The sequence below is a fragment of the Panthera tigris genome, chromosome D4 (assembly GCF_018350195.1).
Source record: "Panthera tigris isolate Pti1 chromosome D4, P.tigris_Pti1_mat1.1, whole genome shotgun sequence".
NCBI classification, from domain to species: Eukaryota; Metazoa; Chordata; class Mammalia; order Carnivora; family Felidae; genus Panthera; species Panthera tigris.
Genome location: NC_056672.1, coordinates 81,738,872 through 81,752,471, shown reverse-complemented (window position 1 = coordinate 81,752,471; position 13,600 = coordinate 81,738,872). Strand labels below are relative to the sequence as shown.

At 39.2% G+C, this 13,600-nt stretch overlaps 1 protein-coding gene across 9 annotated transcripts in view; it reads left to right on the top strand.

Moving 5' to 3' along the window:
* Positions 1-13,600, top strand: part of LOC122232991 (formin-like protein 5) — a 78,594-nt gene that overhangs the window by 58,863 nt on the left and 6,131 nt on the right. For 3 of the 9 annotated variants that reach the window (XR_006210381.1, XR_006210382.1, XM_042963750.1), the window contains one exon: positions 6,392-6,481. The exons of 2 other annotated variants lie outside the window; for them this stretch is intronic. Coding sequence is in view for 4 of the 7 variants with exons in the window: in XM_042963750.1 (XP_042819684.1) it covers positions 6,392-6,466 (75 nt within the window). In the remaining 3 variants the exon portion in view is untranslated. Of the gene's footprint in view, positions 1-27; positions 84-6,391; positions 6,503-13,600 lie in introns of all 9 variants that reach the window. 4 more of the 9 variants (XR_006210380.1, XM_042963748.1, XM_042963749.1 and 1 more) reach the window with 4 other exon arrangements.

The following is a 13,600-nucleotide window of genomic DNA, read 5'->3' as shown; positions in this document are numbered from 1 at the left end:
TGAATGGACATTTTCCTTGTTTTCCAGGTTTTTGCTGCTGTGAGCAGTTTTGCTGTGATCATTTTAATACATGTCTCTTGTGCGTAAGTTTCTTTCCATGTATACTGAGGAATAAAACCCTGGGTAATGAACATGGGATTATTCAGTTTGTAGACATTATGCCAAACATTTTTTTCCCACTATCAGTCTATGAAAGTCTCTATGAATATATCCTTTCCAACCCTTGGAATTGTCAGATTAAATTTTTGCAGCTTCAGTGGGTAGAAATGGTATTATGTTTTTATTGGTCTTGTGATTTTTTTTTCTGTGAAATGCTTGTTCATGACTTCTGTTTTTTTTTATTTTGTTTTTTCTTTCGCCTAGCTTGTTTGTGGTTTTCTTTTGGATTTTAAGCTGTCTTTATGTGTTTTTGGTACTTTTGTTGGAGGTATGTATTCCAAAAGTCTTTTCAATATGTGACTTCGCTTTTCACTTTCTTTAGGGTGTTTTTTGATGCCCAAATTTCTTCATTTTAACATATTCAAATACAGTTTATTTTATGGTCAACACTTCTGTGTCTTTAAGGAATTGTTTGTTTTTCTTATTTTGTATGCCAATATCTGTTAACATTACAGCTGACATTTATTTAAAGGCCTGAGATTACAGTAGTAGGACAACGGAGAAGGAAGAATGTAGCTTAAGATGTTTGTGACTACTCATTGCTCATCCCTAACCCCAATAGAAAATAAACCCTTGTTAAAAGCTAGATTCACATCTGTGCTAACTCAGCTACCCGAGTGGAGATCACTGGTCTGTTGTCATGATTTTTCCCTAAACTCTCACCAGCCTCTATGTTTCTTGAATGATTTACCTTTTCTCTGGACCTTATTACATGTTTCCCAAAAAAAAAAAAAATTTTTTTTTTGAATAATGACTATTGGTGAGAAAATGATTATGACCATTCTGACCCATTTTATTAAAAGGATGTGATATGAATATATTATTTATAGTAGAAATTATTTTTATTCTTGAATTTTAAAATAGTTGGAATAAAGTTTAAAGAAATTTGTATTAAAGCATTCTGCAATAAAACATTTTCAAAGATTATTTTTTCTATATTTTGGTTTTAAATTTCAAAAAGGGACTTCACTTAAATTCAGTTCTGTTATTCAGTTATCTTGTCACAAGCGTTTGTATGGCAGGTACCCATATCTCCTGTCACTTTTATATATGCACTTTGTTCCCTGGCAGATTTGAATTCTGAAATCTCCTCCCCTCCAGAGCATGGGTGCACATGCATGTGCACACACACATATCCTGCTCTTTCACAGCCATCCTTTTTCATGTTTCTGCTGTTGGGCAAGTGTACACAGAGAACTTGTGCCTTATTAATAAGGGTATGATTGTTGCCATCACAGAAATAATGTGTATTTGTGTAGGCCTTTGTCAAGTGCTTTTATATGCATTTTCTCAACTTATCTTTTTCCTAAAACCTGGGTGATTGGCAGGGCAGGTTATGGTCCTAATGTAGGCTGTGCTAATACCGAGGCTTGAAGACATAAAGTCAGCACTTTCCTGGTACAATAAGATGCTTAGTAAGTATTTGTTGGATGGATGGATGGATGGATGGATGGATGGATGGATAGATGGATAAATGAATAAATGGCTAGTTATTCTCACCCTCATGCCCTTTGGATTAAACCATTGCTTCATATTTAGCTATGTGCCAGTACAGGTCTTGATATATATAATAGAAACTAGAATATTTATTGATTACAACTTCTACTTCTGGCTTTGATGGAGTATCTGGTTCTGGACTGGCCTTTCTGTCATTAAAAAACACAAAACTAGGGCCGCCTGGGTGGCTCAGTCTGTTGAGCGTCTGACTTCCGCCCAGGTCAGGATCTCGCAGTTTGTGAGTTCGAGCCCCGCGTCGGGCCCTGTGCTGACAGCTCAGAGCTTGGAGTCTGCTTCAGATTCTGTGTCTCCCTCTCTCTGCCCCTCCCCGCTCATGCTCTGTCTCTCTCTGTCTCTCAAAAATGAATAAATGTTAAAAAAAAATTTATAAAAAAACATGAAACTGGACAAAATATGTGAAGCAACTCTTTCAGGCTTTGGACAACAGGCCTCTGATCTTGAAATTTGTAAAATGAGCCCCACAATTGCCCCTGCTTTCTGCCTGAGAACAATTTCTTGAGCTGAAATCCAAGCAGAACATGGTAGCCTGTGTTGAATCAGAATTTGGGGCAGCTAAAATGGCTAGAATCTTTAGGGCAGGACACTGGAGAAGAGGAGCTCTATGGGAGGGGCTTCCAAATGTTTTTGTGTGGGTTCCTTGTGAATTATTGGTGAAGAGTTGGGCTGTCCATGGGGGAGAAAAGCTGGAAGGTTCATCAGAGTGGCTGCCCCGAAGCTGGGAATGAAACAGAGATGCTAGAGGTTGTACAGCTGTGGGATATTGGAGCTCTGGCCCAGGCAGAACTGAGAGAGAGACCTGATCAACACCCTGGGCGTGTGGGTGGAACACTAGAAAGACCATGAGGTAAAGCAAGGATTGGCAAAGTTAAATAGTTGCACACAGACTGTAGGCCTGGCAAGCCTACAAGATTTACTATGTGGGGGGCACCTGGGTGGCCCAGTCGTTTGAGCGTCCCACCTCAGCTCCTGTGGTGATCTCATGGTTCATGGGTTCGAACACCATATTGGGCTTTGCGATCACAATGCAGAGCCTGCTTTGGATTCTCTGTCTCCCTCCTTTTCTGCCCCTCCCGTGTGTGTGTTTCCTCTCCCTCTCTCTCTCTCTCTCTCTCCCTCCCTCTCTTCCTCCTTCCCTCTCATTCTCTCTCTCTCAAAAATAAACTTAAAAAAAAAAAAAAAAACAAAAAAAAAAACTTACTGTGTGGCCCTGTAAAGAAAAGATTTTCTGACTTCTGCCCTGGAGTTAAAGCCTACTCTGAGCCTTCCCATAACAAAGCCTATAATCAAATCCTGACAAAACCTTCCGAGAAGACAGAACTTGGAGGTTGAATTTTGCCAGGTTATATAGGGACTTGGGAAATGTATTAGGGTTTCCATAGTTCTGCCCTAACAAAAGTACTACTTGGTCTTTTATTTAGAATTAGAATGTTTCTGAGCAGTATTACCCCCTGCAGTGTTTGAGACCTTCAAGCACTGACAGTGACTTTAGCCTATACTCTAATACTTTGAAAGTCTGGTTATTCCCCTGCGTAAATCTGTGTAGGAATATGTCTTGTTCCACTTAAATATACACACACACTTCATAATCTTCTTTGTTGGGGGAACTTTTTGTATCTTTTATTCAATAGCAATATTTGGTTTAAATTGAAAAATGTAATCCCCAAGGGCTAAGACAGCTAAAATAATTTTCTGTTTAAGAGGACCAAGGTTCCTTTTTGTTTCTGAGTATTACATATGTGGGCATAATTTTAAAAACATTTTGAAATTTAAGGGGCGCCTGGGTGGCTCAGTTGGTTGAGCATCTGACTTGGGCTCAGGTTATGATCTCATGGTTCATGAGTTCGAGCCCTTCATCAGGCTCTGTGCTGACAGCTCAGAGCCTGGAGCCTGCTTCGGATTCTGTGTCCCCCCCCACCCCCCGCCTCCTGTGCTCGTGCTCTATCTCTCTCTCTTTCAAAAAATAAAAGAAACATTAAAAGAAAACATTTGGAAATTATAAATTGTTTCTGGCATATAGACAAAATAGAATATAGCAAATAATGTGTACTCACCACACACAACTTTTCACTTTTTCCAAATTTGCTGTGGATTCTTTTCCCAAGAAGTAGTACTCAGATACATACTGTGTATGTATTCTGTTCCTTCTTTTTCCCAGTAATAACCACTACTGAATTTTTTGTTTGTCATTACCTTGAATGATTTTTATACTAAAAATAGTGTGTATGTGTACCCATAAATTATATATAACATTATTTTATGCGTTTTTAAGCTTTCATGAAAGGAATCACTTTATACTTCATCTGCAACTAGCTTTTCCACCCAACATTGTTGTGGGTTTAGAAATGATGAAATGTATCACTGTAATTCTTTAACTGCAGTTTGTATCTCCATTCTCTTGTTGATGGACATTTAGTTTTCTAGTGTTTTGTGATTATAAAAAGTGCTGCATTGAACATTGATTTAAACCCGTCTACCTGTGTTTGTGTTGGAGTTTCTCTAGATAATGTAACTGTAACCAGAAAGAATATTGTTGGGGTACCTGGGTGGTTCAGTCGGTTAGGTGTCCGACTCTCTGAGATCATGATCTCACAGTTCGTGGGTTTGAGCCCCATATCAGGCAGACAGTGCAGAGCCTGCTTGGGATTATCTCTTCCTCTTTCTCTCTCTGTGCCTCTGCTGCTTGTGCATGTGTGCTCTCTCTCAAAAGAAATAAAAACTTAAAAAAAATTGTTTTTTTTTTACATTCATTTGTTTTTGAGAGAGGCATAATTTAGTAATAACTAAAGGTTATATTAATTTAGTAATTACAAATGCTAACATATATATATATTATACATATACATATACATATACATTATATGTATGTATATATACATTACATACATATACATAACATATATATGTAATATATATTATGTAACATGTTAATACATGTTATTACATATGTTAATATATGTTAATATATATTATATATAATATTATATATATTAATTTAGTCATAACTAAAGGTGAGGGGCAGAAACAGAGGGAGACACAGAATCCGAAGCAGGCTCCAGGCTCTGAGCTGTCAGCACAGAGCCCGACGTAGGGCTTGAACCACAAACCATGAGAACATGACCTGAGCCGAAGTCGGATGCCCAACCGACTGAGCCACCCAGGAGCCCCAGAAATAAAAAACTTATAAAAAAGAAAAAAATAGTATTGTTGTTTATAGGATACCCACATCTTTGACTGTTGGTTATTACTAAATTGCTCCCCAAGATGGTTTTATATTTCTAGTTTTGTGCAGTTAATATGGATTCTCTAAAGCAGATATGTTGTGCCTGAAGAAAATATGACATGAAAATCTCATTTTACTACTGGTAAATTGAAAATTGGCTGTTTAGATTCTTGATAAATGTGGTCCTGTTTAAAAACCTTTCTTAAATTTCTATAAGGAAATATTTGAACATACGCAAGTAGAGAGAACCCCCTTGAACCATGGATAACGTGTCATCAGCTTACAGTAATTATCAACATAAGTCTAGTCTTACTTCACTATCCCTCAACTACATTACTGAAGAAAATCCCAGATTTTCATATAATTTCATCTGTAAATATCTCTCAAATTAGATATGAATACCCCCACCAAGAGAAACCTATATAATACCATTATCACCCTCTAGAACTAATTCCATAATGTTGACAAATTACTCCATGTTCAAATTTTCTCACCTATCTCATTTTTAGTTTTATCTATAATATTTAAAATATGATTACATTGTAAAAACATATACTTTTAAGGATTAAGTTTAATCTGTCTCATATAAAATGTACTTGTAGATTTCTATTTTTATTACAGAATCATGTTTAAAGACAGTACCTAAAAAGTAATCTAGGTGTAGTCTAACCCTTTTACTTTATAACTGAAGGAATTGAGGCTCACAGAGGTTGAGATTTGTTCAAAATTGGCCAGTTTATTAGTAGCAGAGCTGGAATTTGAAGGCAGATCTTCTTACCCTAAACCCATTGCTCTAATATGAATTACATTGTATTGCCTACCTTATATTGTTTTGTAGCTCATTACCTCTATCAGCTTTGTTGTTTTGTTTTTTGGTTTATTTGCTTACTTTTTAGTAATCTCTACACCAACGTGGGGCTCAAACTCACGACCTGTATCAGTTTTCTAAATCTAGCATTTTAAAGTATTTGTTTCAGTGGCTTTCTTAAATATTAGACTACTGTCTGTACAGTACTAATCTTGTGATTTACATCATAGTGTATTTTAAAAGGAGTTTGTGAAAGGATTGAATTATAATATCAACACTTGTGCCAATGATATTGAACTGTTTTGAAAAGCTACTTGTCTTTTCTGACCTAGATACACAGTTTCAACTGTGGCAGAGGATGCCAGAAAGAGGAGAATGAGTGTTGGCAAGAGTCTAGAAATTAAATTATTGTATTACTAAAGGATCTAATCTGTTTCTTAATTTTTAGTACTGTTACATATGAAAAGTTTTTCTGTATTGACATAATACTTGGTGAAGATATGCATTTTTTTGAGACTAAACCAATTGTTTATTTTGCCAAGGTGAAGAATGACTTCTATTTGTTTTAAAATTGGTGATTTTTAAAACACCAAATGACTGTTTGCTTATAACTAGATTGCAGGTTCTGAGGTGGTTTTGCAAGCTTAACTAATTAAGAAAAATAATCATGTCCATTCTCTTTCCAGATACAGTTTCTTTGCCATGCTCTGTTCTGTACAACGGCAACAAAAAGTCTTTTGAGAACCAAAGATACCCTTTGAAGCTTGTTTACCAAGGTGCTGGCTTACCCTTCAGAGTTAAGTGTGCTGCGTTGGGCACGGAAGGATAGAGAATACTTGAATACTTAACTGTTTCTTGGCACATTCATTGCTCCCTTTTCCTTTTGATCAGAATTGTCACAATAAGATATGTAAATTTCAAATAGCCTGATGCTATCACAGCCTTTTAGTGGGAAGAAAATAAATAGCCACTGAGGCATGTACAGTTAGGTACTACTTCATGTTTGATTGTGGTATAAAGGACTAGATTTCAGGTTGAGCTTTGAATTTTTTTTTAATTAATTTTTTTTTTTTTTTAAGTCGGCTCCACATGCAGTGTGGGGTTTGAACTCACAGCCTTGAGATCAAGAGTTGTACATCCACCAACATAACCAGCCAGGCACTCCAGGCTGAGCTTTTAAAGATTACCATGCAAAATTAAATATACACCTGCTCTTTGATTTATTCATGGCCACAGTAATGTGAATTGGAAAATGCTGGAGACCCAATCCCAGTTGTAGAGATGGCTCTGCTGGTGTATGATCATAGACAAATTATTTAACATTTTTGTATATTTGTGCTTTCATATTTAAAAAAAATTTTTAATGTTTATTTATTTTTGAGACAGAGAGAGACAGAGCATGAGTGGGGGAGGGGCAGAGAGAGAGGGAAACACAGACTCTGAAGCAGGCTCCAGGCTCTGAGCTGTCAGCACAGGGCCTGACGCGGGGCTTGAACTCACAAGCCTTGAGATCATGACCTGAGCGGAAGTAGGATGCTCAACCGACTGAGCCACCCAGGCACCCCAGTGCTTTCATATTTTTAAAGATTATAAAATAAATTATACCATTAATTCCATATCTTACTACTTTTCAGGGGATTGTGAACATTGACTATGATGCTGTATGAAGAAATTATTTTGAGAAATTCATTTGAGTTTCTCCTTTGTGCCAAGCATTGCTCTAGGTGTACAAAACAGAGAGTAAGCAAAGATATGCCAGTGATAAATCCTATGGAGAGATATAAACAGGGTCAGAGAAGTCCTAGAGGAGGGGTTGCTATGCTATATATGATGATCAGGGATGGGCTCGTAGTAAGGATGTTTAAGAAGACAACTGAAGACGTAAAGAGGTATGTGCATATCTGTGATAATAAATAGCAAATGTCGAGGCTCTGAGGAGGGGAATGTGTGACTTGTTTGGGAAAAAGCAAGGCTACCAGTGTGGATGGAACACTGAAGGGGGAGCAGTAGGGGAGGAGGCCAAGAAGTTCAGGGGAATCAGATTATTAGGGATTTGTAGGCCGTTAGAGAGGTGTTTAAGCAGAGACCAAGCCCTTGGAAGGTTTTGAGCAAAGCATGATATGACCTAATTTAAATTTTAAAGGGAACACTGTGGATGCTATTGCTCTAGGTAAAGAGAACAAGGTAAAGGTGAAAGATTTGGTGATGGATTAGATGTGGGGTGTGGCAGGAAGAGAGCTGTCAAGGATGACTCTTTTTGAGATAAGCTATCAGAAGGAGTAGTTGCCTTCTCTTGAGAGAGGGAACACTGGAAGGAGCAAAGTAAAGTTTTGTGTTTTTTGGGGGGGGATGGGTCAGGAATTAATTTGGGGCATATTTAAAACTTTTATTAGACATCCAGGTGGATATGTTGATTATGTATTTGAGTGTGAGTCTAGAACTAAGGGTGATATAAACTCGGTTGCCCTCAGTGTATAGGTGGTATTTAAAGCCTCAAGCCTGAGTGAGATTGCCAAATGAGTGCAGGTACAGTGGTGAAGGGATTCAGTGTGAGGGCTGAGTCCAGCTGCATTCCAGCAGTCAGAGGCTCTGGAGATAAGAAAGAAAGGAGCCGGTGGAGTAATTTATGAAGTAGGAAGAGAACTAAGAGTAGAGTACTGGATGGAAGCCAAGGGAAGTAAAATGTTTCGAGTAGGGAACAGTCAGCTGTGTCACCTGTTGCTGAGAGGTCAGCTGAGGTGAGGACTGAGAATTGTTCACAGCATTTAAACACTATGGGAGTCCTAGGGGACCTTGGCATGAACTGTTTCAGTAGAGCATTGGTGTGAGAGGCTGATTGGGGTGAATTTAAGAGAGAATGGGAGGTGAGGAAATGGAAACAGAAGTGTAATCAGAGAATTCTGCTTTAAAAGGGGCAGAGAATTGGGTGTGGGGAGCTAGAGATCAAGGAAAGTTATGTGAGACAGAGAGCAGAGGGAGTGATTACTGGAGCTATATTCTTGAGTAGGCAAAAGGGGATGGGTTCTAAGAGGGTTTGAGTTGAGAGCTCTCCATTAAATAGGAATAGGAACAGTTCATTCATAGTAACAAGGAAGAACAATATATGGGAAAAGATGCAGCAAGGTTGGTATTTTGCATGAAGTAGAAAGCAGGATGAGCAGTCGTGTGAGGATATGGGAGGGAGGTACAGGCATTTGAAAAGAGAAGAGAAGATTGGAAATAATCAGTAATAAAGTGAATGAGTTTTATTTTTTTCAATGGGGCTTCTTGGACATTGCAGGATGGTTAGCATCCCAGGATACCAAATGTCGGGATTACTCACCTAGTCATTATGAAAACCAGGAAACTCTACCTCACATTTTCAAATCCCACAGGGTTGCATCACTGTTTGAGAACTGTTGATTATTGGGCCTTTTGAGGATTGATCATGAATTTAGAAAACAACCAATAAACACAATTGTGTGTTGTTGTTTTTTTTTCCCCCTCCCTAGTCATATCCGTTTGTCCAGGGTTATCGGTGTGGCGTAACCTGGAGAGTTGGATTTAAGCAGAGTTGGAGTTTTGCCGGGAGAGGATAACAAAGGGAGTTGCTGATGTAAATGAGTGACACATAATGGATTGTGTAATTTCAGTTGGATAAGGATAGAAGTGAGGGCATGAAAAGGGTGAGGGATCGTGAAAGGTGGTAGGATTAGGGGATTACCGGCGTTGGTGGAGAGTGGTTGTCTAAAGTAGGAAAGAAGATGAAAACATGCAAGGAAAGGAAAACAAGGAATGGAGAGTCCAGAATTTTAGAAGGATCATCTGTGTGGTTATTGAAATTGCTAAGAATTATGCCAGGAGTAGAAGTTGATTGTGTGTCAGTGAGCTAAGTAGTAAAGTCCTGAAGGAATGGGAGAGGGTTTGGGGAATTAATCCAAGATGGGTGAAATAAGGCAAGTAAATAATAGAATTTGTGCTTATGGAGGAAGAGTCAGAAATTCCCTGTAAGTCACTGTGATGATGACTGAGATGATGATCTCCCATGGAGATAAGGGAAGAGATGGTGACCTTTCAGATGGAAACTTCTTGGATTCTTCAGTTAGGTGCTCCCTAAGGAAAGATAAATCCGGGGTTGAATTCACATTTTTATTGAGCCTCTCTTGAGTGCAGGTCATTGTACTAGGTGCTATGGAGATAAAGGTAAGTTATTTCATTCAGGATCTTGTGATAAAAATAACTGAAGCTGAGTATTAGGAAGTTGAAAAAATGCTGGATGGCTCAAAGAAAGAGGAATTATATTCAACTCAAGCACTGGATAAAGCTTCATGGAGGGCTATATTTGAGACGGGACAGTTGATGAATAAATAGAACAATGACAAATTCATGGTGGAGTAGAGGTTGCAGTCCACATAAGGGAAACGTTTAACTTAAAGCTTAGCGCTAGCACACTGCAAGGTGTTTGGGGGAAGAGTCATTATTCTTATTTTGGCTGGAACTGCAGTGGTGAGAGAAAGGACGGAATGAATTACATTAGTGTTGTATTATGGAGGACCTTGGTGCCACACAGAGTGGATGAATAGAATGCCGGTTGCTTGGGTAATGATTAGTCATTGAAGGTTTTGGAGGGGAACGTGATATTTTCTAGGTAAACTTTCCCATAAAGAAGGGCTGGAGTGGAGAGAGAATAGTGTAGGAGAGGATAAGTTCCTATAAATGGTAAAACACGGCAAAACTCGATACTGTAGTATACGGGACTTGAGAATACAGGTATCTTTGAGTTAGAAACATCCTTTGTAGTAAAGCAAGGAGCAGAACTCAGGATTTCCATTTTCATGCTCTATCCCTTTTCCTGTTTTTAATTCAAAGTGCTTGTCTTACAAGTTTTCCTTACTTGGCTTTCAGAACAGCACAGTTGTTTTTTTTTTTTTTTAAGTTTGTTTGTTTATTTATGTTTTAAGTAATCTCTGTACCCAATGTGGGGCCCAGACTCACGACCCTGAGATTTAGAGTTGCTTGCTTTACCAACTGATCCAGCCAGGCACCCCCAGAATAGCACAGTCCTACTTTATTTACCTCCTACCTATCAGGCCACTCCTTCTCTGACTGTAGTTGTGCCTCTTCCTTCTGCTCTCTCCCATTCATTAGTATACTTACTCTCTTGGTGGTCTTGTGGCTTTACATTCTGCCTTTATCCTGAAAATTACCAAATTTATATCTTGATTCAGACCTCTCTTCTAAACTCTAAGTTAATACCCAGTTGACTACTTAAAATATCTAATCAGTGTCTGGGATTCAGCATGTACAAAGCTGAATTCCTGATCTTGATCCCAAAACTTGCTCTTCCTGCACGTTTCCTAACTCATCTGCTCAGGCCAAAAACCTTGATGTTGGTCCTGATGCTTCCAGTTCCCTCACACTCACACATCCGTTTTGCTAAGTCCCGTCATCTTTCCTTTCAGAATATATACATAATCTGATCACTAACTTCCCAGTGGTTTCCATTCTTCCACCCTTGTCCTCTCTATTATGTGTTTCCACATGGCAGTCATAGTGATCTTTTAAAAGGGGCACTTGGGTGGCTTAGTTCGTTAGGCGTCTCAACTCTTAGATCTCGGCTCAGGTCATGATCTCTAGGTTCATGAGATAGAGCCCTGTGTCGGGCTTTGTGCTGACAGTGTGGGATCTGCTTGGGATTCTCTCCTCCTTCTCCACCTCTGCGCCCCGCCCCTCCCCTGCTTGTGCACGCACTCACTTTCTCTCTCAAAATAAACATTAAAAAAATAAATAAAAATATGAGTCTGATAATTATCACTTCTCTGCTCAAAACCCTGTAAGGGTTCCCCATCTCATAGTGAAAGCCACGGTCTTTAAAGTGATTAGAAGGACCCCCTGTTTCAGGAGCTGACAGACTATCGCCCACGGACCAAATTTGGCCTACTGCCTGTTTTTGTATGACCTGCAAGCTAGAATGGTTTTTATATTTTTAAATCCTTAAAAAATAAAAAAAAAAATTGATATTTGTGAGGTGAACATCATATGAAATCAAGATATCTGTGCCTGTAAATAAAGTTTTATTGAAACACAGCCACTCTCATTTGTTCACATCTTATCTGTGGCTATATTTGCACTGCAAAGGAAGAATTGAGTGGTAAGGACCTTACAGCTTGAAAAGCCTAAACTATTTAATATCTAGTCCTTTAAAGAAAACATTTGTCATCCTCTGTCCTAAGTGATCTGGTCCTCACTCTTACCGCTCTGTCCTTGCTACCCTTTTCTCCCTCTACTTATCCTTCTCTAGCCCTCCGCTGACTTTGGGCTCCTAGTTCTCCACCTCACCAGGCACATTCTTCCTTTCCCTGCCAGGATTGCTCATTCCATACATGTGTGCTTGGCTGACTCCCTTACTTCGTCAATTCTTTGCTCAGGTGTCTCCTCAGTAAGGGCTGACCATCTGCAAGGTTGCATTTCCCCTCGTATACTGCCTTAATGCACTTGCACTGCCCCCTTCTTTCTTTTTCATAGTACTTCACACCTTCTAACATACTGTTTAATTTACTTAGTTTTGTACTTATGGCTTTGTTGTTTTTCCCTCTCTGCTCTTAAATAACAAAGGTAGGGATTTTTGTCTGTCTTGTTCACTGCTACATCCTAAGAGCCTAGAATATTGGCTGGCATATTATAGGTGCTCAAATAAAGACTTGCTGAGATGCATTGAACTGTTGGTTCTTTCACCAAACAAGCCATCTAACTGGGTGGCTACAGTTCTGTCATGTAACTGTTCTGTCAAGGATTGGAAAGGACTGGTGTCTGTTTCAGTGAGGAGATGTTTTCCTGTTACCACTCTGGTTACTTGCTAACATCTTTTTCATCTTGCTCAGGGACAGTAAGTATTCAGAAAGTGTTCTGGTTCAATGTAGCTAGCTCCTACAGCCCATTCTTTTTTCTTTTCTTTTTTTCTTTTTTTTTTTTTTTGATGTTTATTTTTGAGAGAGACAGAGCACAAGCGGGAGAAGAGCAGAGACAGAGGGAGACACAGAATCCGAAGCAGGCTCTAGGTTCTGATCTGTCAGCACAGAGCCCGACACGGGGCTTGAACTCACAGACCATGAGATCATGACCTGAGCCGAATTTGGACGCCCAACCGACTGAGCCACCCAGGCGCCCCTCCTACAGCCCATTCTATGTTAGGAGTGTAGCCATGGGTACCACTCTTGTTTAAACTGTTAATTGGGAATGAGTGCCTGGCTGGCTTAGTCACTTGAGTGTCCGGCTCTTGGTTTAGGCTTGGGTCATGATCTCATGGTTTGTGAGTTTGAGCCCCACATTGGGCTCTGTGCTGATTTCATGGCACCTGCTTAGGATTCTCTCTCTCTCAAAATAAATAAACTTAAAAAATAAATAAAATCTTAAAAACAAATCCTGTTAGTTGATAAAGGACCTTTTGACCTGAGCCCAGTGTTGCAAGGCTTCAAATGACACGGTGGGATTGAGCTTTTCCATCATTCTAGGTATTTTGGGTAAGGATGAAAAGCTAGATTTTTGGACTAGGTATATGTAATTTGTAGGTTTTTTGGTTTTTCCTTATGTACCTTTTTTATGTAGAAAATAAAAGAGAATTTCCAGGGGAACATTGTGAAATTCAGTGTTATTTTTATTTGTGTGTGTGTGTGTGTGTATGAGAGAGTGAGAGAGAGAGAGAGAGAATGTGTGGGGGGGAGGGGCAGAGTGTGAGGGGGACAAGAATCCAAAGCAGGCTTCATGCTGAGAGCAAACAGACTGATGCAGGGCTTGAACTCATGAACTGTGAGATCGTGACGTGAGCTGAAGTCAGATGCTTAACCAACTGAGCCGCCCAGGCACTCCTGAAATTCGGTGTTCTTTTTGTGTGAGTATTATATATAAACTCCGTACCA